The 21,228-nt window shown below is 36.6% G+C and overlaps 1 protein-coding gene and 1 long non-coding RNA gene across 8 annotated transcripts; one reads left to right on the forward strand and one right to left on the reverse strand.

Annotated features, from left to right (window-relative positions):
* The first annotated feature begins 14,708 nt into the window (after positions 1-14,708).
* On the forward strand, positions 14,709-20,939 carry LOC107792411 (transcription factor MYB124). 6 transcript variants are annotated; one of them, XM_016614624.2, is made up of 13 exons: positions 14,709-14,954; positions 15,236-15,352; positions 15,697-15,743; positions 15,866-15,922; positions 16,032-16,104; positions 16,438-16,493; positions 16,594-16,773; positions 16,890-17,056; positions 17,140-17,279; positions 17,832-17,974; positions 18,055-18,221; positions 18,335-18,489; positions 20,178-20,939. In XM_016614624.2, the coding sequence occupies exons 2-13, from the start codon at positions 15,269-15,271 to the stop codon at positions 20,286-20,288; spliced, it is 1,380 nt and encodes a 459-aa protein (XP_016470110.1). In that variant the 5' UTR covers positions 14,709-14,954; positions 15,236-15,268; the 3' UTR covers positions 20,289-20,939. The 6 variants fall into 6 exon arrangements, with proteins under 6 accessions (XP_016470110.1, XP_075103204.1, XP_016470111.1 ...); XM_075247103.1 differs by having other exon boundaries at positions 14,737-14,954; positions 15,676-15,743; XM_016614625.2 differs by lacking the exon at positions 14,709-14,954 and adding an exon at positions 14,955-15,151.
* On the reverse strand, positions 17,134-21,228 carry LOC107792412 (uncharacterized). 2 transcript variants are annotated; one of them, XR_001649526.2, is made up of 3 exons: positions 21,092-21,228; positions 20,901-21,018; positions 17,134-18,454 (listed from the first exon to the last, which is right to left on the reverse strand). It is a non-coding gene; the product is annotated as an uncharacterized LOC107792412 (long non-coding RNA). The 2 variants fall into 2 exon arrangements; XR_012706488.1 differs by having other exon boundaries at positions 18,317-18,454; positions 20,943-21,018.

The following is a 21,228-nucleotide window of genomic DNA, read 5'->3' on the forward strand; positions in this document are numbered from 1 at the left end:
CGATGATCCCAAGTTAGCGAGAGCATCGGTCTCACTATTTTGATCCCGAGGTACATATTGTAGACTCCACTCCTTGAACCGATGTAACATTACCTGCAGTTTATCCAGGTATCTTTGCATTTGTTCCTCTCTGACTTCGAATGTCCTATTAACTTGGTTCATCACAAGGAGGGAGTCACAGTTAGCTTCGATCACCTCTGCCGCCAAGCTTTTGGCCAGTTCGAGGCCTGTAATTATGGCCTCATACTTGGCCTCATTGTTAGTCAATTTTACAGTTCTAATAGATTATCTAACAACATTACTTGTTGGTGGCTTCAATACAATGACAGGTCCGGGCCCTTTTATGTTCGAGGCGTCGTCCGTAAAGAGGGTCCAGATTCCCGAAGAAGTCCCCGAGTTCAACAATAACTCTCTCTTGACCTCGGGTATTAGGGCCGGTGTAAAGTCGGCCACGAAGTCTACCAAAATTTGAGACTTGATGGCGGTCCGGGATCGATATTTGATATTGTACCTACTGATCTCAATGGCCCAGTTGGCCAATCATCCCGAGAGCTCGGGTTTATGCATTATGTTTCTCAATGGGTAAGTAGTTACAACACATATGTAGTGACATTGAAAGTACGGTTTTAGCTTCCTAAATACGCTTAGCAAAGCGAGCGCCAGTTTTTCAAGGTGAGGGCATCTAGTTTCGGCCTCGTCTAGAGTCTTGCTAACATAATAGATCAAAAATTGCGTACCTTCCTCTTTACGGACCGAGACTCTACTTACTGCGATCTCGGATACTTCTAAGTACAGGTATAGTTGTTCGTCTGTCTTCGGAGTATGAAACAGAGGTGGGCTCGAGAGATACCAGTTGAGTTCCTCCAAGGCTCGTTGGCACTCCGGGGTCCATAAGAAGTTATTCTTTTTCTTCAACAGTGAGAAGAATCGGTGACTCTTGTCGGAGGACCTCGGGATGAATTGTCCCAGGACGGCTATGCGTCCGGTTAACCTTTGAATGGCCTTGACGTTATCCACAACAGTGATATCTTTGACGGCCTTGATCTTATCGGGATTACTCTCGATTCCCCGGTTGGATACCATGAACCCGAGGAATTTTCCGGACCTGACCCCGAACACACATTTCTCTAGGTTTAGCTTCATATTGTACTTCTTCAATATGCTGAAGGTTTCCTGTAAATGTTTCAAATGGTCCTCTGCTCGCAGGGACTTAACCAACGTATCGTCAATGTAAACCTCCATTGATTTTTCTATTTGTTCTTCGAACATCCGATGTACTAGGCGTTGGTAGGTGGCACCGGCATTTTTTAGTCCGAACGGCATCACGTTATAGCATTAGGTGTCGTACTTAGTGATGAATGAAGTCTTATCCTGATCGCCCGGGTCCATCCAAATTTGATTGTACCCGGAATAACGTCGAGAAAGCTGAGGGTCTAGTGGCCGGCCGTTGCATCGATTATGTGATCGATGTTAGGCAAATGGAAAGAGTCATTGGGACACGCCTTATTCAAGTCTTTATAGTCTACACACATTCTTAATGTGTTTCCCTTTTTAGGGACTACTACTACTTTTGCTAACCAGTTCGGGTACTTAACCTCCCGGATGGACCCTATTTAAAGGAGTTTAGATACCTCGTCCTTGATGAACGCATGCTTGACCTCGGACTGGGGTCTTCTTTTCTGCTTGACCGGGTGGAACTTTGGGTCCAGGCTTAGCTTGTGAGTGGTTATTTCCGGAGGGATCCTTGTCATATCAAGGTAGGACCAAGCGAAACAATCTATGTTAGCTATAAGGAATTTAATGAGTTTTCTCCTGAGCTCAGGACTCAACCTCGTGCCCAGGTATACCTTTCGATCGGGCAAGTGCTTGATCAATACGACTTGCTCCATTTCCTCAACTGTCGATTTGGTAGCATCAGAATCGTCGGGGGCTATAAAATATATGGGAACCCTGTAATCGTCATCTTTATCGTCCCCCTGCTTCTTCGGTTGGGTTGAGGTCGGTGTAGGTAATTGCTATTTGGCTTCTGGCTTGGCGGCCGAACACAGACCTTTTTTCATTGTAAATGCGGATACCGGAACGATCTCGTCGACTGAGAACATCTCTTTTGCAGCTGGTTGTTCTCCGTAAATTATTTTTATCCCTCCCGGCATTGGGAATTTCATCACTTGGTACAGAGTCGAGGGTACCGCCCTCATGTTGTGGATCCATAGCCCTATGAACAGAGCGTTGTACCTCATGTCTCCTTCGATTACATAAAACTTGGCTTCCTTGATGGTCCTGGCAATGTTTATCGGTAATGTTATCTCCCCTTTAGCGGTCTCACATGCCATGTTAAATCCGTTTAGAACTCGAACTGCAGGCACTATATGATCTTGTAGACCGAGCTGTTCAACGACCCTCGATCTGATGATGTTGGCCGAGCTACCTAGATCAATAAATACACGCTTAACTCGAGATTTATTTATGAGTACAAATATTACCAATGCATCGTTATGGGGCTGCATGATCCCTTCAGCGTCCTCGTCGTTGAAAGACAAGGTTCCTTCCAGCACATAATCCCGAGTCCGTTTTTCTTTTGTGATGGATACTTTGGTACGCTTCGGCATCGGCCCCTGGGGAATGTCGACCCGGTCGATGATTATGGTAATGACGTGTTGAGGTTCCTTTTGATCGATCTGTTTATTAGAATCTTGATTCCTGAAATGATTCTTGGCTCGATCACTCAGGAACTCTTGGAGATGTCCGTTGTTGAATAAACGTGCTACTTTCTCTCTTAATTGTCTGTAGTCCTCCGTTCTATGGACGTGAGTGCCATGATATTTGCACATTAGGTTAGGATCCCTTTGGGTTGGATCAAACTGTAGAGGTCCAGGCCACTTGGTGTCTCTGATGAGTCCGATGGCGGTTACAATAGTAGCAGCATTGACGTTGAAGTTGTACTCTGATAACCTTGGTGCTTCCTTAGGCTCGATGGGCTTGTCAAAACCATTTTTGCTTATGAGCCCCCGGTTATTTTGACTCTGATCGCTTCTTCTTTAATTTCTCGCAGGATTTCATCCGGATCCGTTACTCTTACGATCACCGATATATGACTGATATCGGTCCCTACTTGACCTTGGTTCATGATCAATGTCTCTTTTGGGTCTGTCACTGGCTCGGATAGGATAAACAGACTTGGAAGGGCCTCTGAGCTGATCATCTTCGACTCTAATTTTTGACTGATATCGGTATGCACATCGGCCCAAATTATGGCCGAATATTCTACCAGATTTTGCTTCAACTATTGTGAAGCCAATGAGCTTCGAGTATTGAGTACTTGGGTGAAGGACTGAACGGACCAATCATCCGCGACCGGAGGCAGGTCCATCCATTCTATCTGAAAAAGGGACACGAATTCTTTGAGCATCTCATTATCCCTCTGTTTCACTTTGAAAAGGTCTGACTTCCTAGTCTCGATCTTGATAGCCCCAACGTGTGCTTTTACGAAGGAATCTGCAAGCATACCAAACGAGTCAATAGAGTTAGGAGGTAGGTTGTGATACCATATCATAGCTCCTATTGAAAAGGTCTCTCCGAATATTTTCAACAAGACATATTCGATCTCATCATCTTCTAAGTCATTCCCCTTGATGGCACACGTGTATAAGGTCACATGTTCATTTGGGTCAGTTGTCCCGTTGTACTTAGGAATTTCAGGCATGCAGAACTTTTTAGGGATCGTCTTCGAGGTTGTACTCGGAGGGAAGGGTTTCTGAACAAACTTCTTGGAATCTAGGCCTTTCAATATCGATGGCGCTCCGGGGATTTAGTCTACCCTGGAGTTATAAGTCTCCACCTTCTTGTCGTTAGCTTCGATTTTCTTTTCTCCCGTTTTCACCCGCTTTTTCAATTCCTCGATCATCTTTATTATTTCGGGGTTGGTTCCGGGTTCAACTTTATTTGGCCTACCTACGACTGTTTCATTTTTTTGAGTGTTTTCCCGAGGTGATTCGAGCTCAACTCTATTGGGAGCGCGACTTCGGTTCTGCACCTGGGCTATCGTTTTCTGCTGAGCCTGCAATATTTCGAAGATCACCCGGAAGCTGATCCCATCTCCCTCACCGTCACGAGCATTTTGAGCTACCGACCGGACTCCCCCGCTGATGTTGTTCTCAGGATTGGTGGGACAATTCGTGTTGATGGCCACATGTGAGCTGGCGTCGGTCGGGTCCGCGACCGAAATTTCATTGGGATTGGCGGGGGGCACCTCGTTACCGGGCGCTATATCGATCAAATTAAGCTCTGATACCATATTAAATTCTATCATTATCAAACTCAAATGAGATATCGAAAGAGAAGCAGGGAGAGAATTGAAAAAAATGTATTGGCTGAAAATGTTAATTACAACTGCTAAAATATACATAGATATGTGTGTGTGTGTGTGTGTGTGTGTGTGTGTGTGTGTGTGTATATATATATATATATATATATATATATATATATATATATATATATACAATTGAAGCCTAACTAACTTCAATCAATTAATTCTAACCATCTAACTAATTTATGTTTTGTTAACCTACACAAATATCACTTATACACAACATTACTCCTTCAGGACTTCACACTTACAGTTGGTACATGCTGTCTGTTTATCATCTCAACAGATATTATGAGCTTGCAAAACCAGGTCTGGTTTGAATAATTGGTTGTGGCACAAGCTTAATAGAAGCCAAGGTGTATTACAATCCAAATCTGGAGAATTATGATCGTTGATCAGTGCTCTGCAACTACCCCACCAAGCAAATCCTAACTTACTAATAAATTCCTTAAAATAAATAATAGCTTAACACCAATATAAATCATAATATAATAACTAAGATAGAATCCTAGCGTCAAACTATAATGCAAAACAAACCAATAATATATGATACATAATCAAACATCTAAGTCATAATATCTAATCCCACAACAGTCATATGGAGCATTTACAAGCACTAGTTGGGTCAGTAGAAGAGTAGATGGCTTACCACAGATAAGTGAGTTGTGTTGTTCACTATTGCTGATAAATGAATCTATTTAGAAGAAAAGAAAAAAAAGATGAGTCTTGCAACCCAATAAATTTCGTAGAATGTCAAAATTTTGAACTTGTTATGAAATATATCTCAAAGTAACAATATAGAACAAAGAAAAATAAGCTAGGAGATATAGAGAGAAAGAGAGGAGAGATTATTATTTCTTCTTCCATTGTGTGTATTTTCCTATCTATTACAAGGCCTTTATATAGGCATGAAAAGTGAAGAGAATATGTTATTGAATATGTCATTAAACATAGAAAGTATGTTATTGAATATGTCATTAAGAATTTAAGATGAAGATCATGGAGGAAGAGTAGACATCCACCATAATTTGATATTTCTTATAACACTCCCCATTGGATGTCCATAGATAATGTGCCTCGTTAAAACCTTATTAGAAAAAAAAATCTTAGTGAAGGAAAAAGAGTACACATGTTTAGAAATACACTTTTTGGTTGCCTCATTAAAAACCTTGCAAGGAAAACTCAGTGGGACAAAACCTTGTAAGGAAAAAAGAGTACATCGCGTATTAACTCCCACTGATGAGAGCATCAATTCACATCCTTGAGCCTTTGCATCCCAATCTTGTACACTAGTTTCTTGAAGGTTAACGTCGGTAGAGATTTGGTGAACAAATCAGCCATATTATCACTTGAACGGATCTGTTGCACACTGATATCACCATTCTTTTGAAGATCATGTGTGAAAAATAACTTTGGCGAAATATGTTTTGTTCTATCTCCTTTTATGAATCCTCTCTTTAATTAAGCTATGCATGCTGCATTGTCTTCATACAAAATTATGGGTAGTTTCTCACACTTCAAACCATATTTGTCTCGAATAAGGTGTATTACAAACCTTAACCATACACATGCTCGACTTGCTTCATGAATAGCAATTATCTCAGCATGATTAAATGAAGTAGCCGCGATTGATTACTTAGTCGATCGCCAAGATATTGCAGTGCCTCCACATGTAAACATATATCCAGTTTGAGATCAATCTTTGTGTGAGTCAGATAAATAACCAGCATCAGCATAACCAACAAGATCGGGGCTGCAATCATTACCATAAAATAAGCCCATATCGGTAGTCCCTTTTAGATACCACAATATGTGTTTAATTCCATTCTAATGTATCCTTGTAGGAGCAGAGCTATATCTTGCTAAGACATTAAATGAAAAGGTTATGCCAGGCCTTTTAGTGTTAGTAAGATACATTAGTGCACCAATTGCACTAAGATATGGTACTTCATGACCAAGAAGTTCTTCATTCTTTTCTTGAGGTCGGAACGAGTTCTTATTCACATCAAATGATCGAATAATCATCGGAGTACTTAATGGATGTGCTCCATCCATGTAAAACCGTTTCAATACCTTTTCTATGTAGGCAGATTGATGAACAAAAGTCCCGTTTGTCAAATTTTCAATTTGCAAACCAAGACATAATTTTGTATTTCCGAGATCTTTCATCTCGAATTCCTTATTTAAATAATCAATTGCCTTTTGGAGTTCTCGAGGAGTTCTAATAAGCTTTATGTCATCAACATATACAGCAAGTACAACAAACTCCGATGTTATTTTCTTTATAAAAACACATGAACAAATGACATCATTTATATAACCTTTCTTTAATAAATACTCATTAAGGCAGTTATACCACATTCTTCCTGATTGCTTTAGATCATACAAAGATCTTTGCAATTTAATTGAAAATATTTCTCGGACTTTGAATTATGTGCGTCAGGTATTTTAAATTCCTCGAATTTTTTTATGTATATCTCATTATCAAGTGAGCCGTAAAGATAGGTTGTAACCACATCCATTAAATGCATGTCAAGATTTTTATGTACAGCAAGACTAATGAGATAACAGAACATTATAGCATCCATAACAGGAGAATACGTCTCTTCATAATCGACACTAGGCCTTTGTGAAAATTCTTGTGCAACAAGGTGTGCCTTATATTTTTGTACCTCATTTTTCTCATTCCTTTTTCGTACAAAGACTCATTTATAGCCAACAGGTTTAACACCATTAGGTGTTTGGTCTATAGACCCAAAAACTTCACGTTTCGCAAGTGAAGCCAACTCAGATTGGATTGCTTCTTTCCATTTTGGCCAATCACGTTCTTTGTCGACATTCTCCAACAGATTGAAGTTCAAGATCATCATTATCTTGCATAATGCTAGATGTAACATTGTATGCAAATACATAATCCACCACTATATTCAATCGATTCAAATTTGTCTCAATATTGATTGGATTTATTGATAGTTCCTTATTTTCTTGAGTCCCAGGCTCATCGATATCCTCATGAATCTCAGGATTGGTTAAATCATGGGTTTCTTTAGGAGACTCTTTCGTAGTGTCATCTTGATCATTTATTTTCCTTTTTCTAGGATTTTGATCCTTAGAACCCAATGGTCTGCCGCACTTTAGGCGTGCTTTTGACTCATTAGTTATGACACTAGAAGATTGTCCAACAGGGACATCAATACGGATTGGAACATTCTCTGCAGGGATATGTGACTTCGTTATCCTTTTTAGATCCATAAATGCATCGCGCATTTGATTTGCTATTTTCTGCAAATGGATAATCGTTTGCACCTCTTTTTCACAAATAGAGGCACGTGGATCAAGACGAGACAATGATGGATTTTTCCACGAAATTTTCCGTTTGATTTCATCAATTTCTCCCCCATAATTTGGGGGAAAATGCCTCATCAAATCGAAGGTCTGCAAATCGAGCAGTGAACAAATATCCCGTTAATGTTTCGAGTTAGCGAATAATAGAGGGCGATTCAAACCCAACATATATTCCTAACATTCTTTGGAGACCCATCTCGGTGCGATATGGCGGTGCTACATGCACATATACAGCGCATCCAAAAATTCTTAGATAGGATATATTAGGTTCATGACCCAAAACTAATTGCAACGGGGAATATTTATGATAATTTATCGGTCTGAGACGAATTAGCATTGCTGCATGCAAAATGGCATGACCCCAAACAGGAGTGGGTAATTTTGTTTTCATGAGTAACGGTCTTGCTATCAATTGCAGATATTTAATCAAAGACTCTGCAAGGCTATTTTGAGTGTGAACATGAGCTATAGAATATTCCACTTTTATCCCAACTGATAAGCAATAATCATTAAATGCTTGGGATGAAAACTCAGTGGCATTATCAAGTCTAATAAAGTTAATTGGATTATCGAAAAATTGTGCCTGTAATCGGATTATTTGTGCCATTAATTTTGCAAATGCCAGGTTGCAAGATAACAATAGGCATACATGAGACCATCTAGAAGATGTATCTATTAAGACCATAAAATATCTAAACGACCCACTAAGTGGGTGAATAGGTCCACAAATATCCCCTTGTATACGTTCCAAGAACGCAGGGGACTCAATCCCAACCTTTGTTGGTGATGGTCTAGTAATTAACTTGCCTTGATAACAAAAAGTGCAAGAAAATTAATTATTTAAAAGAATCTTTAAATTCTTCAATGGATGCCCATTTGAGTTTTTTATAATTCGTCTCATCATAATTGATCCAGGATGTCCCAATCGATCATGCCAAAGTACAAAAGTATTGGAATTAGAAACCTTTTGGCTTACGATAGACTGTGCCTCAATTACACTAATTCTTGTCCAATACAGGCCACAAGATAAAGATGAAAACTTCTCAATAACTCTTTTCTGTCCAGAGATATTCTTGGTAACGATGAGATATTCGCGATTATTCTCATCTATTGTCTCAATATAAAATCTATTTCGACGGATATCTTTAAAACTCAACAAGTTCCTCTTGGACTTGGAGGAGAACATTGCATTCTCTATGATAAGTATTGTTCCCTTAGGTAGAGTTATATTAGCTCTTCCAGAGCCTTCAATTAGATTATTACTACCAAAAATTATAGTAACAGCTACCTTACACATACTTAAATGAGAGAAATATTTTTTCTCTTTGAATATTGTATGTGTTGTACATGAATCAATTAAGCAAATATTTTTATAATTGAACTTTGATCCAAGTTTGCTTTGAAAGATATTCATATTTACTTCCCATGGTTTGACATACAAAAGAAGTATATGAATAAATATTAGTATTTTTAGAGAAAAAGAAAAAGAAATAAAGTTAAACCAATGATTTAATAGTGACTTTTAATGCAATTTCGAGCAGACTCTCATTATGATACAAACAATTCCATAGATTATTTTTAGGTTGTCATATGATTTTATAACACGAAAAAATTAAGTCATATTAATACACATAAAATAATGAGTATGCAAATAAAGGTAACTAAACACAAAAGTAGACAATAAATTGTATAAACGTTAAAAATAGGACCAACATTCATAAGGTATATAATAAACTAAATGACGAAATATTGCAGTCATATTAACGAGTTATCATAAATAATATATTATACAATGGTTAAGTAACAAAAATATTTCCTAAAATATGCTAAATAAAAATGGTCAAAGTTATACATGTAACCTCTTAATTGACATCCTTCTTGAAGAAAAGGTTAATGACGCTTTATTAGAACTCAGATTACTAGGCTTACAAACCAATTGCTTGAACAAAGTGCGGCATTGATATCATTGGTACTTTAAATAATTAAGTCATATTGACACAAAATTCAATGGTTGTTTGGTACTAATTTTCTATGTTAAGTGGAATAATATAATATTAGAACATAAGAAAAGAAGAATATTGCTTGGCCACGGCCACGACCACGACCATGAACAGGGCCACGACCTTTTTCACGCTTAGCATAATGGTAATACACCTCATTCATGTCGGGCAATGGTGTAGATTCAATGGGTTGATTATCGTGATTTCTAATGAGTAAGTCATTGTTTCGTTCAGCCACAAGGAGAAGAGAAACCAACTCAGAGTAATTCTTGAAACCTTTCTCTCGGTACTGCTGTTGCAGGACCATATTGGAGGCATGAAACGTTGTGAACATTTTTTCAAGCATATCATAGTCAGTGATACGATCTCCATAGAGTTTCAATTTAGAAGTAATTCTGAACATCACATAATTATATTTAGAAACAGACTTAAAGTCTTGGAGCCTCAGATGAGCCCAATCATATCGTGCTTGTAGAAGTGTGACTAACTTTAAGTTGCCATATCTTTCCTTTAAGCCATTCCACAAAACAAGTGGATCTTTGACTGTGAGATATTCTATTTTCAACCCTTTATCAAGGTGATGGGGCAAGAAAATCAAGGCCTTAGCACAATCTTGGGTAGATGCTTTATTTCTATCTTTAATGGCGTCTCAAAGACCCATTGCATCTAAATAGATTTCAGCATCCAACACCCATGTCATATAGTTCTTGCCCGAAACTTTCTTTTCATAATATCAGTCATAATTAAAAGAGGAGAAAAATTATACAAATTATACCTTAGTTTTCTTAAAGAGCTTCTTGAGACTATAAAGTCTCGTGCTGATAACGTGTTATGAAATATAGCTCAAAATAACAATATAAAACAGGGGAAAACAAGCTAAGAGATATAGAGAGAAAGAGAGGAGAGATTATTATTTCTTCTTCAATTGTGTATATTTTCCTATCTATTTGAGATAGAGAGAAGGAAGAGATTTTATTTCTTCTTCAATTGTGTGTATTTTCCTATCTATTACAAGGCCTTTATATAGGCATGAAAAGTGAAAAAAATATGTTATTGAATATGTCATTAAACATAGAAAATATGTCATTGAATATGTCATTAAGTATTTGAGATGAATATCATGGAGAAAGAGTAGACATCCACCATAATTTGATATTTCTTATAACAGATTAGAATACTACATATAAAATTTTCAACTAGACATTCCTATTTCAAATCCCATACTTTAGATGCAAAATACATAGTATATATTATCTCAAGGGTCAACATTTATAAATACGAACTTTGGAACCAAATAAATATATTATCTAAGTTCAACAAAATAAATACACATTGTATTTAAAAATTAGCCCGAAAGGATTGTATTTAATTATTTTTACCTTTTGTTTTGCCATTAATTGTAAAAAGGGCAGAGAATCTCCCCTTCATTCTTTCAAGCACGTAGTTCAACTTTTAAGAATACAGTAGGATTTAACTAATATATTCTGAACATGCAACTCAGAGTGATTAAGGGTCAAAAACTCAAGTTTGACTACCACACTACTCAAGAAAAAGGATTTTAGAAGTAGAACATTTGATTCTTGGCACAGCAACTTCCAAAAGTTAAAATGTACTGCAATCCTCAAGATTTTATTTAATTACATTTCCCTCCCAAAGGTCTTATTTTAGCACATTACTATAGGACTATCATTTTTCTTTAATAGTCTTTGCAGGATATATATTACATATCCATATATCAAATTCATAAACATGAAAACTACTCCACTTTTTTTCAACTTAATGAGATGCAATTAACTCTATATATGATTATCGAATGCTATAATTTGACAGAAGATTTGGTAAAAGTAAAGAATGGTCCTAATGCTTGTAATATGAGACGTTTAGAACTGTTGTGCCGAATGTACCAATACCCAAAGTTGGGGGAACTAAAATGATCTTTCTTTACCTTCAGGGGGGGTAATCGAATTAACTAATTTTCACTATCAACAAAAACAAAATCCAATCAAATGACTTTCATGACCTCTATGAAAGCTATTTGACAAGCTATAAGGCTAACTAGAGAGGACAAAATGTCAATAATTTATTCAAGTTTAAAATAAACTAGTTGGAAAATAAACAATTCTAATCACAGTGTGCAAGTTGAAATTCAATTGGTCTGATCATAATCACTTCTCCATTTGGCTTTTACCTATTAAATTTTCCACTTAATTATTTCTTGTTAACTATGGGAAAATAATAAACTTTTTTATATATTACTATATCCGGAATATTACCAATATAATCCAACATCAAGAGTACCGCTAAAGCGTATAGTCTAATCGTATTGGTGAGAGATTTTCACATCGTAAGTGTATGTTCATTCTTTTTATCCTAATTTTTCTTTTTTGCTTCGGTAATCCGCCAATGTAATGGTGAACACCCTCCACTTCAACCAAGAAGTTGTAAGTTCGAGTCACCCCAGGAGTAAGGTGGAGAGTTCTTGGAGGAAGGGAGCTAAGTGTTTATCGGAAACAGTCTCTCTACCCCAGGGTAGGAGTAAGGTCCGCGTACACACTACCCTTCTCAGACCTCACTAGTAGGATTATACTGGATTGTTATTGTTATTGTTGTTGTAATCTGCCAATGTAATATAATTTCCTTTTTCTTTTCAAAAAGGAAACATTAAAGGTTAAAAAGTTTGAATTTTAGGAAGTTTCATCCCCAAGCAAATGAGAATGAGAAATTAAACAAGAAATTTTCAACTTTCAAACAAGAACTATATTCCATATAGTTGGAAAATAAACAATTCTAATCACAGTGTGCAAGTTGAAATTCAATTGGTCTGATCATAATCACTTCTCCATTTGGCTTTTACCTATTAAATTTTCCACTTAATTATTTCTTGTTAACTATGGGAAAATAATAAACTTTTTTATATATTACTATATCCGGAATATTACCAATATAATCCAACATCAAGAGTACCGCTAAAGCGTATAGTCTAATCGTATTGGTGAGAGATTTTCACATCGTAAGTGTATGTTCATTCTTTTTATCCTAATTTTTCTTTTTTGCTTCGGTAATCCGCCAATGTAATGGTGAACACCCTCCACTTCAACCAAGAAGTTGTAAGTTCGAGTCACCCCAGGAGTAAGGTGGAGAGTTCTTGGAGGAAGGGAGCTAAGTGTTTATCGGAAACAGTCTCTCTACCCCAGGGTAGGAGTAAGGTCCGCGTACACACTACCCTTCTCAGACCTCACTAGTAGGATTATACTGGATTGTTATTGTTATTGTTGTTGTAATCTGCCAATGTAATATAATTTCCTTTTTCTTTTCAAAAAGGAAACATTAAAGGTTAAAAAGTTTGAATTTTAGGAAGTTTCATCCCCAAGCAAATGAGAATGAGAAATTAAACAAGAAATTTTCAACTTTCAAACAAGAACTATATTCCATATACTCACTTCAAAGAGGTGAATGATCAGACCAGGCTGGACTGACCAGTGACCACATGATCATATAATATATAAATTTCAAATAATATCAGACCCTATTTATCCCATTCTTTTTCTTCAAAACTCACGTGGGTTGCACCCCCTTTATTTTTTCATTTAAGTAGAAAAACTCAGCCCCAATTACCCCCACTACAAAACAAGTAAAAATTTGAACTGATCGAAGAAATCTATATGAATATTAAGGTGCGGGGGAATCTTATAATGCATGTAGTTGGGTCACGAATGTTGTCATGTACTATTCAAAAAAAGGAGTTAGAAAAAAAAAAATAATAATCAGAAGGTTAAGGAAGAAAAAAAAAGGCAAAGATGGGTCCAAAAATTTAAAGTAAAGACATTAATATGAGTATATATAAACCTAGCATAAAGACATTATTTTTTTTAAAACAAATCATTCCACTATATATGTATTTCTAATCAAATGTATAAAAGAAAAAAAAATCAAACTTCAATATATACACTTGTTGAAATACTAGTATCTTATTCCAGTTTCCTAATATTATTCAATTTGGTGAACTAGATTATTTCCAAAATTATGACATTTTAGAAAAAACAAGAAGTTCGTTAATACTTTATTCTTTTTCAAATCTAGCTTTACCACTCCAATTACCACTCCAATTAATGGAGTGCTAATTAAGTTAAGTATTCAATGAAGAGATTAATGATAGTTTATATAAATAATTTTTAAATTAAGACTATCCAATGTGGTTCATCTTAATATGAACATCATAGAGTATGACATTGCAATAATAACAACATCAATAACAAACTCAGTATAATTTCACAAGTTGAGTTTGAGAAGAGTAGTGCATATACAACTTTTACCCCTACCTTGTAAAGATAAAGTTGTTGTTTTCGATATACCCTCGGTTCAGGAGAGAGTATGACATTCATGGGCGGGGTCGTATCCAGAGTATAGTATATGGGTTCTCGGAAACCCAATAACTTTTGTGTAGACCCTATATTTTTATGAAAATTACATTAATTTGAGATTGCGATAGGAACCCATAAACTTCAAATCCTGGATCCGCCTCTATTCATGGGCGAAGCTACAGTCTTGTAAGGTGGTTACTTGACCGCCCTTCATCGAAAAATTATATTGTATATATAAATAAAATATTAAATTTTAAAAATATATAACGGACACCTTTTAATAAGAATTTTTTTGACTTCTTTCAAGTTTGAACATACTTAGAGAAATTATTGTCAACGCCACTACTACCATTACCTTATCATCAAATACTATACACACTGTAGAAAGCATTATACGTACGCTATAAGAAATGAAAGAGAAAGTGGGGAATGATGAGTGTAGTTTCTACTATGCCATTAATTATAGTCTCATGGAATTCAGCGTTATTTTTTCAAACTTCTCCTTCATACCCGCGCTCAAAAGCAAGAATCCGTTGATTGTTTTAACACCACTTCCCCCCCCTCCCCCCCTAATTATACCCCACACAGAAACACCAAAACATCAAGAAAAATAATTCAAGAAACCTCACCCCCTTTTAAACAAGAGCAAAAAATATGCTCTTTTGAACACTTCAACCCCACCCCATCCCCCATCCCCACCCCCAACCCAAAACCCACCACCCCCTTTTTGCTCTATATCAAGAATATCACCATTTTAACAGGCAACCATAAAAATACAATCTTTAAGGTTTCATATACCTTTAGATCTACGTTACTATCACATAACCCCATAATTCATAAACCCCAAGATTATTTCTTTTTTCATTTTTCCCAAATCTCGAGGTAACACAAATTTTATCCTAATTCGGATTCTATGGATGTTGTTTAAACTTTCTTGGGGCAAAAAAGGTGGAGTCTTTGGGGGTTAAAAGTCAGAATCCTATGCAAAATAAATTGATACTTCAGTGTATTAAAATGACCCCAAGATTGTAATTTGCTTGTAATTAGCTGTTGAGGAAGTATTACCAGTGTAAAGAGAAGTGAAACAGTTTTCCCTTTTTGCAATACACTCTTTTTGTTCTTTTATATATCATTCACCTAAAAGGGTCTCTTTTTTACTATAGCATGCGAGTGTTGAGGGAGCAGAGAAGTGAAGTATGCAACAGAATATGAAGAAAAGTTCAAATAGTGGTGAAGCTGCTAAACCTAAAGAAAGACATATTGTTTCTTGGTCTCAAGAGGTTTGTGATTATTTGGTTTCTTTTTTGTTTTTTTTATTTGATTGTGTTTTTGGATTGCTGTATTGGGATTTTTTCAAGAAATGATTTTTGGCATTTTTTTTGAGTTTTAAGTTGTTGGATTGTTGTATTGATTGGATTTTAAACATGAGTTGAGCTCAAATGGAGAAGTGAGGATCTATATAGCCGACCCCAGCTTGTTTAGGACGGTGGTGTAGTTGTTGATTTTGTTAATTTGGAATTACTGTATTGGGATATTTGCAAGAAATGATTTTTCAATTTTTTTTTTGTTGGATTGTTGTATTGATTGGAGTTTTGATATGTAGTGGATTTGTTCTGAGTTGCAGGAGGATGATATACTAAGAGAGCAAATTCGAATCCATGGAACTGACAAGTAATTACTTTTTACCCTATTTGATTTTTCTTTCTACTTTATTGTTAATATGTGATTAAAGTTAAGTGTGTATGTGATATTGGTAATGAAATTTAAATTTATTTTCTGGTTTGTTTTTGTAGTTGGACGATCATAGCATCGAAGTTCAAGGATAAAACAACAAGGCAATGCAGAAGAAGGTTAGTTAAAAATGAGTTATGATATAAGCTACTATTACTCTGTGTTTCTGTTTTCCCTTTTTCTTTTTTGGTTGGTATTTTAAGGTGATATTATTTGAAATATCTGCAGATGGTTCACTTATTTGAACTCTGATTTCAAGAAAGGGGGATGGTCACCTGAAGAAGATATGCTTTTATGTGAGGTAAAAATGATGCTTTTCTTGATTGCTTCTTTGTTATATCCCACTCCCCTCACTTTCACTTATTTTAGCATTTTGGGCTATTTTCAACTGTGGATTGTGTTTGATTGCTGCTATTTTCTATTACAGCCCATTTAAGTTATGGTTAGCTATGTTGCTCGGACTCTCTGAAAATATCGACGGGTGCGTGTCGGATCCTCCAAAAAATAGTGCATTTTTGGAGGATCCGACACGGGATGCGATAACTATTTTGGAGAGTTCGTGCAGCATAGCTGGTTAGAAATTGTCTTGTGATCAAAATCTAGATATCTGATAGAAAAAGAATATTATTTGCAGGCTCAAAAGATTTTTGGTAACAGATGGACAGAAATTGCCAAGGTGGTTTCAGGCAGGTAAATAGCATTGTATTTTGTTATTATTATTGTTGTACTTTTCAGCATTTAGTTGGGAAAAATAAGTATTCACCTGATATTCTTGGTTTTTTAAATGCAGAACGGATAATGCTGTGAAGAATCGATTCACTACACTGTGCAAAAAGAGAGCTAAACATGAAGCTTTGGCTAAAGAAAACAGCAATTCATTCGTTAACCTAAATAACAAGAGGGTTATATTTCCAGATGGTCTCAATATTGACAGAATAACAGAAGCTGCTGCTCCTTTTAAAAAGCTGAGGTAAAAATGGATAAAGAAAGATTTAGCTATAGTTTGGAGAGAGAGAGAGAGTGTCTCCAATATAACACTATATTGTTGTGATGTAGCCAATATAACACTATATTGTTGTGATGTAGGACGAGCCACATCTCAGATGTCCGTCAAAATTGTGACAGCGGAGAAAAATCTTTTGGTGATTGTGGAACTACACATCCACTACTAAGACATCCATTTGCAGTACTAGCTCAAAACTTTCGTAACGCTGGGAAAAACTTGACATCTCATCAGCAGACAACTGAAAATGGTAAATAACCATGTACTAGTACAGTAACTGTCTGATCTATTTAGTTGAACACATACCTAACTCACTGTTTTTGGATCTTTAAGACAACAAAACTCAAGGAACATTCCTTAAGAAAGATGATCCAAAGGTACAAGCTTTGATGCAACAAGCGGAGCTGCTAAGCTCACTGGCTATGAAAGTTAATACAGAGAATACAGATCAAAGCCTTGAAAATGCTTGGAAGGTGAAGTCTATGTTCTTTGTACGGTTAATACACTTCTGCTTTTGGAACGAATTAATGTACCAGGTGATACACTTTAGGGGAACCATCATTAACAATAACACCCCTAAAGCTCTTTTTCTCTCTATTCTGGTCCACGCCATTCAAAATAATTGTGTAATACACTTTAGTTTCATGATTCATTCCTTACAGCAAAAATAGGAGAACCGTTGTTCATCTCTTCAACTACATGAAAAAGACAAAGACAGCTTGAGCTGCCAATGATAAATTTCTGCAAGTATCCAGCTCTGTCCCTTAGCCTTGGCGTAAATGGTAAAGTTGCTGCCATGTGACCAGGAAGTCACAGGTTCGAGCTGTGGAAACAACCTCTTGCAGAAATGCAGGGTAAAGCTGCGTACAATAGGCCCTTGTGGTCCAGCCCTTCCCCGCACATAGCGGGAGTTTAGTGCACCAAGCTGCCCTTTATCTAGCTGTCCCTTGTGTTTCATAGATGTAGAAATGATTCTGCACTTTATCTGCAGAAACTCTAATGGAAAAGCTTGAATATTTTTTCAGATACTCCAAGATTTTCTTCATCAAACAAAGGAAGGTGATATGCTCAAGTTCCAGATCCCTGAGATGAATCTTGGACCTAATGATTATAAGGACCTGATAGCAGATTCGAAGAGCAGTAATGAAGGCAGTCGACCATCTTGGAGGTATTGACGATGCAAGCTCACATTTCTAACGGCGCTCAGCTTATCCCATAGCCGTTGTGTCTAAAAATGTCGTTGTGCAGGCAACCTGCTTTATCTGAAGATTCTGCTGGCAGCTCTGAGTATAGTACTGGATCAACTCTGCTCTCCCATGCGTTGGCCGATAAAACAGAAGAAAGCCAAGCCGAAGTGTGTGCGCACCATCAGGATATTGAATCTGAACTACGAACTTCTCAGTTGAGTGATCAAGGTGCGCTGATGTGATTGCATTATCTAAATTAAGAACTTCAAAAATATTTCTTTTAGTTTAACAGCCATAGGAGTTGCTTTATGCTGATACTTGTGGTGATTGCATTATCTCAGATACTTTGCCAGTTCGTGGTGAAGAAAAAGTGAATGATGGACCAGCTACAGCTGAATGTGAATTTCTGGATACAGATTTCACTTCTCCTCTTCAAGTAACTCCACTGTTCAGATCTTTAGCTGCAGAAATTCCCACCCCAAAGTTTTCGGAAAGTGTAAGCAATCTATGCCTTGTTAATATTAAACCAGTTCAATGTAAATGTTTTGCTAAAGAGCTTCACCATCAGTGCATTTAGATAATGGATCAAATTGGACTTTTATGCATGGGTAATCCATCAAAAGAATGGATATTTTTGCTTAATTGAGATATTAGGAGAGATTATACGGGTGGATTGGAGCAACAAAGACACTGTGTTTACAACGATTAATCAGTTCTGCAATGATTCTTACTGAACTGTGCTACACGACTAGGCTTTTGAGGTACACAAAGTGAATATGTTCCAACCAAGTATTGCCCATAGAGAACTATAGACAAATCAGTTCAACTGAAAACATAGTTTACTTTTGCCTCAGTTGGTTAGTTCAAAAGTTTAAGAGAAAGTATGTTTTTTTTTTTATGAGAATGAGTATGCTTCTTTTGTTTTATTTTTGTTCTTTTCCATTTTGTGTCTCCTTAACAGAAATCTGAATCCTTGTTATCTGGAGTGCTGTGTATCATGCTTCTTTCAATATAAAGAAAGGAAGAGCCATAAATATAATATCATTCTATGCATCTGTTGTTAGCTCCAGTTTATTGAGAGAACAAAAAAGAATAAAAAGCACTAAAAAGGAAGAAGGAACAGAGCTGGACTGAAAATATATGTATGACATGCAACCCCAAAAATCTTCGAGCAAACTGAAGATGTCTGGTATTTCTACCTAATGCAATTATCTGATTTTAAGACCTCCCAAATCTTTGCCAAAATGCAATATCTTAGATATGTGCCAATTTCGGCTTGTTATGTACTAAATAGTCGAAAGAAAAAAATCAGGTGTGTACTAAATAGTCGAAAGAAAAAAATCAGGTTTTTGGAGGTTACTGATTGTCTTTTATGTATTGATCTATGTGAGTTTACATATACTAGTAAACAGAATTTCTTGCTAAAACCCTGTAAGTTTACCGGTTCTTCACTTCGTTAACCTAACTTTCAGAAGAGCTGGTGAGCAATCTTAAGCTTGCAGCAGAATTCAACAACATATCAAGTGAAATCCTAGAAGTGGGGTCCGAGGAGGGTAGTGTACGCAGCCTTATCCCTACCTTTGTGAAGGTAGAGAAGCTGTTTCCAATAGACTCTCGGCTCAAGGCTTGCAGCAGAATTGATTTTGGAATATAAGCTGCTTCCTCATCATTATCTCTTACACTTTCCCTTCTTTCACAATCTTGATCTCCCTTTCTAGTCTTGCCTTAATCATAATGCTTCACATCCAAATTCTATTCTAGCTCGTTTGCCTTCTTTTCGAAAGACGTGCTTATCTTTAATGCAGACTGATTACAGAATTCCTCTTTTAAAAATTTTAACCCTTATGAAGATTTAAAAAGTAAGATAACAAATCCAATCAAACAGTAAGCTGTTTTGGTTAAAAAAATTCTTCATCATATGCTTAGAATGCAACTCTGAAGAATTACTACTTTCATCGGTTGGATTACGGTCATGTTCTTTCCTGATTTTTGGTAATGTGGAAACTATTTTGAAATTTAGTTTAGTGATCCTCATCATGCCTTTTACATTGACTTTTCTATTTCATGTAAATTGTGATGCATGATTTCATTTTCATATGCCTCTCTTTGACCTTACCTATTTTATGTGAAGTGTGAGCCAAGACTGAGATTAACTTTTTATTTATTTATTTATTGTTTTTGCAGGAGAGGCAATTCCTATTGAAAACACTTGGAGTGGAGTCCACATCCCCGTATCCAGGCACAAATCTTACACAACCTCCATCGTGCAAAAGAGCCCTCCTCCACAGTCTATAACCAACTTTACTGATCAAACCTTACACAGATTCTGCGGCGGGCAGAATCACCATAACTTTGATCAACAGTTTTTATTATATGTAGTCTACTCAATTTTTTGGAGTTCTTTTTGTTTGGATTGCAGTCACTACGACCTGAGTTTTTTTCAAGAGGCCTTGGAAGATCTGGTCTGCACCCTAGAATGCAATGGAGGCATTCTAGCTTTTTCTCTGGAGATCTGACAGATGATCTGCATCCTTTTCGGAGTTTCCGACCTAATACTCACAGTATCTAGTGTGTGTTTTTTAATTGTTTCATATTCTTTTGTGTGTTGTTATGGAACCCGAATGGGGGTATTCGATGTTCCATAAGTTTTCGGCTATTGATTAGCCAGTTGTACAGAACAAACATTGTACTTACAGATTGGCACCTCGCCAAGGTTTATAGAGAATATTGATAAGAGAAAAAAAAGAAGGAAGAAAACATAGAGAGAGCTAGGAGGATCAATAAGTTGAATTGGCCTTCTATATCAGTTTCTTTTCATTTTTTGTGTGTAGATGTTATATAATAAGCTTCTAGGCTGTTCAGAGCTTTTTGTTTCTTTGCCTGATCTACATGTAATGTAAAACATACTTTATTTGATTGGAGAATGCAATATGGTTCCAGTGTGCAGACCTTTCTCTTCTCCTGCTCCACTTGTCTGAGATAGTAAGATTGCTCATTGCTGTAATACTGTCACAGGTAATGCTGACTGCAAATGAACAGTTATCTTTACACAAAAACTTGTTATAAGCACAGAACATGAAAGAGATAAGAGTTCTTACTCATAAAGATAAAGGTTGTTGCTTTCTCTGGCTTTAGACAAGAGACTTCTTCCATTCCATCTGGCTGCTGCTGTCTCTGCAGAGAGATCTGTAAATGGGGGTGGAATCTTGTGGGGAATGAGGGGTCTGAGAAATCT

The sequence above is a fragment of the Nicotiana tabacum genome, chromosome 24 (assembly GCF_000715075.1).
Source record: "Nicotiana tabacum cultivar K326 chromosome 24, ASM71507v2, whole genome shotgun sequence".
NCBI lineage: Eukaryota > Viridiplantae > Streptophyta > Magnoliopsida > Solanales > Solanaceae > Nicotiana > Nicotiana tabacum.

Coding starts and splice junctions, on each gene's coding strand:
- LOC107792411 (XM_075247103.1), top strand. CDS start 15,269: ATGCAACAGAATATGAAGAAAAGTTCAAATAGTGGTGAAGCTGCTAAA. Junction 15,923..16,031: donor ACAAGGCAATGCAGAAGAAG/GTTAGTTAAAAA, acceptor AAATATCTGCAG/ATGGTTCACTTATTTGAACT. Junction 17,057..17,139: donor TCAGCAGACAACTGAAAATG/GTAAATAACCAT, acceptor TGGATCTTTAAG/ACAACAAAACTCAAGGAACA.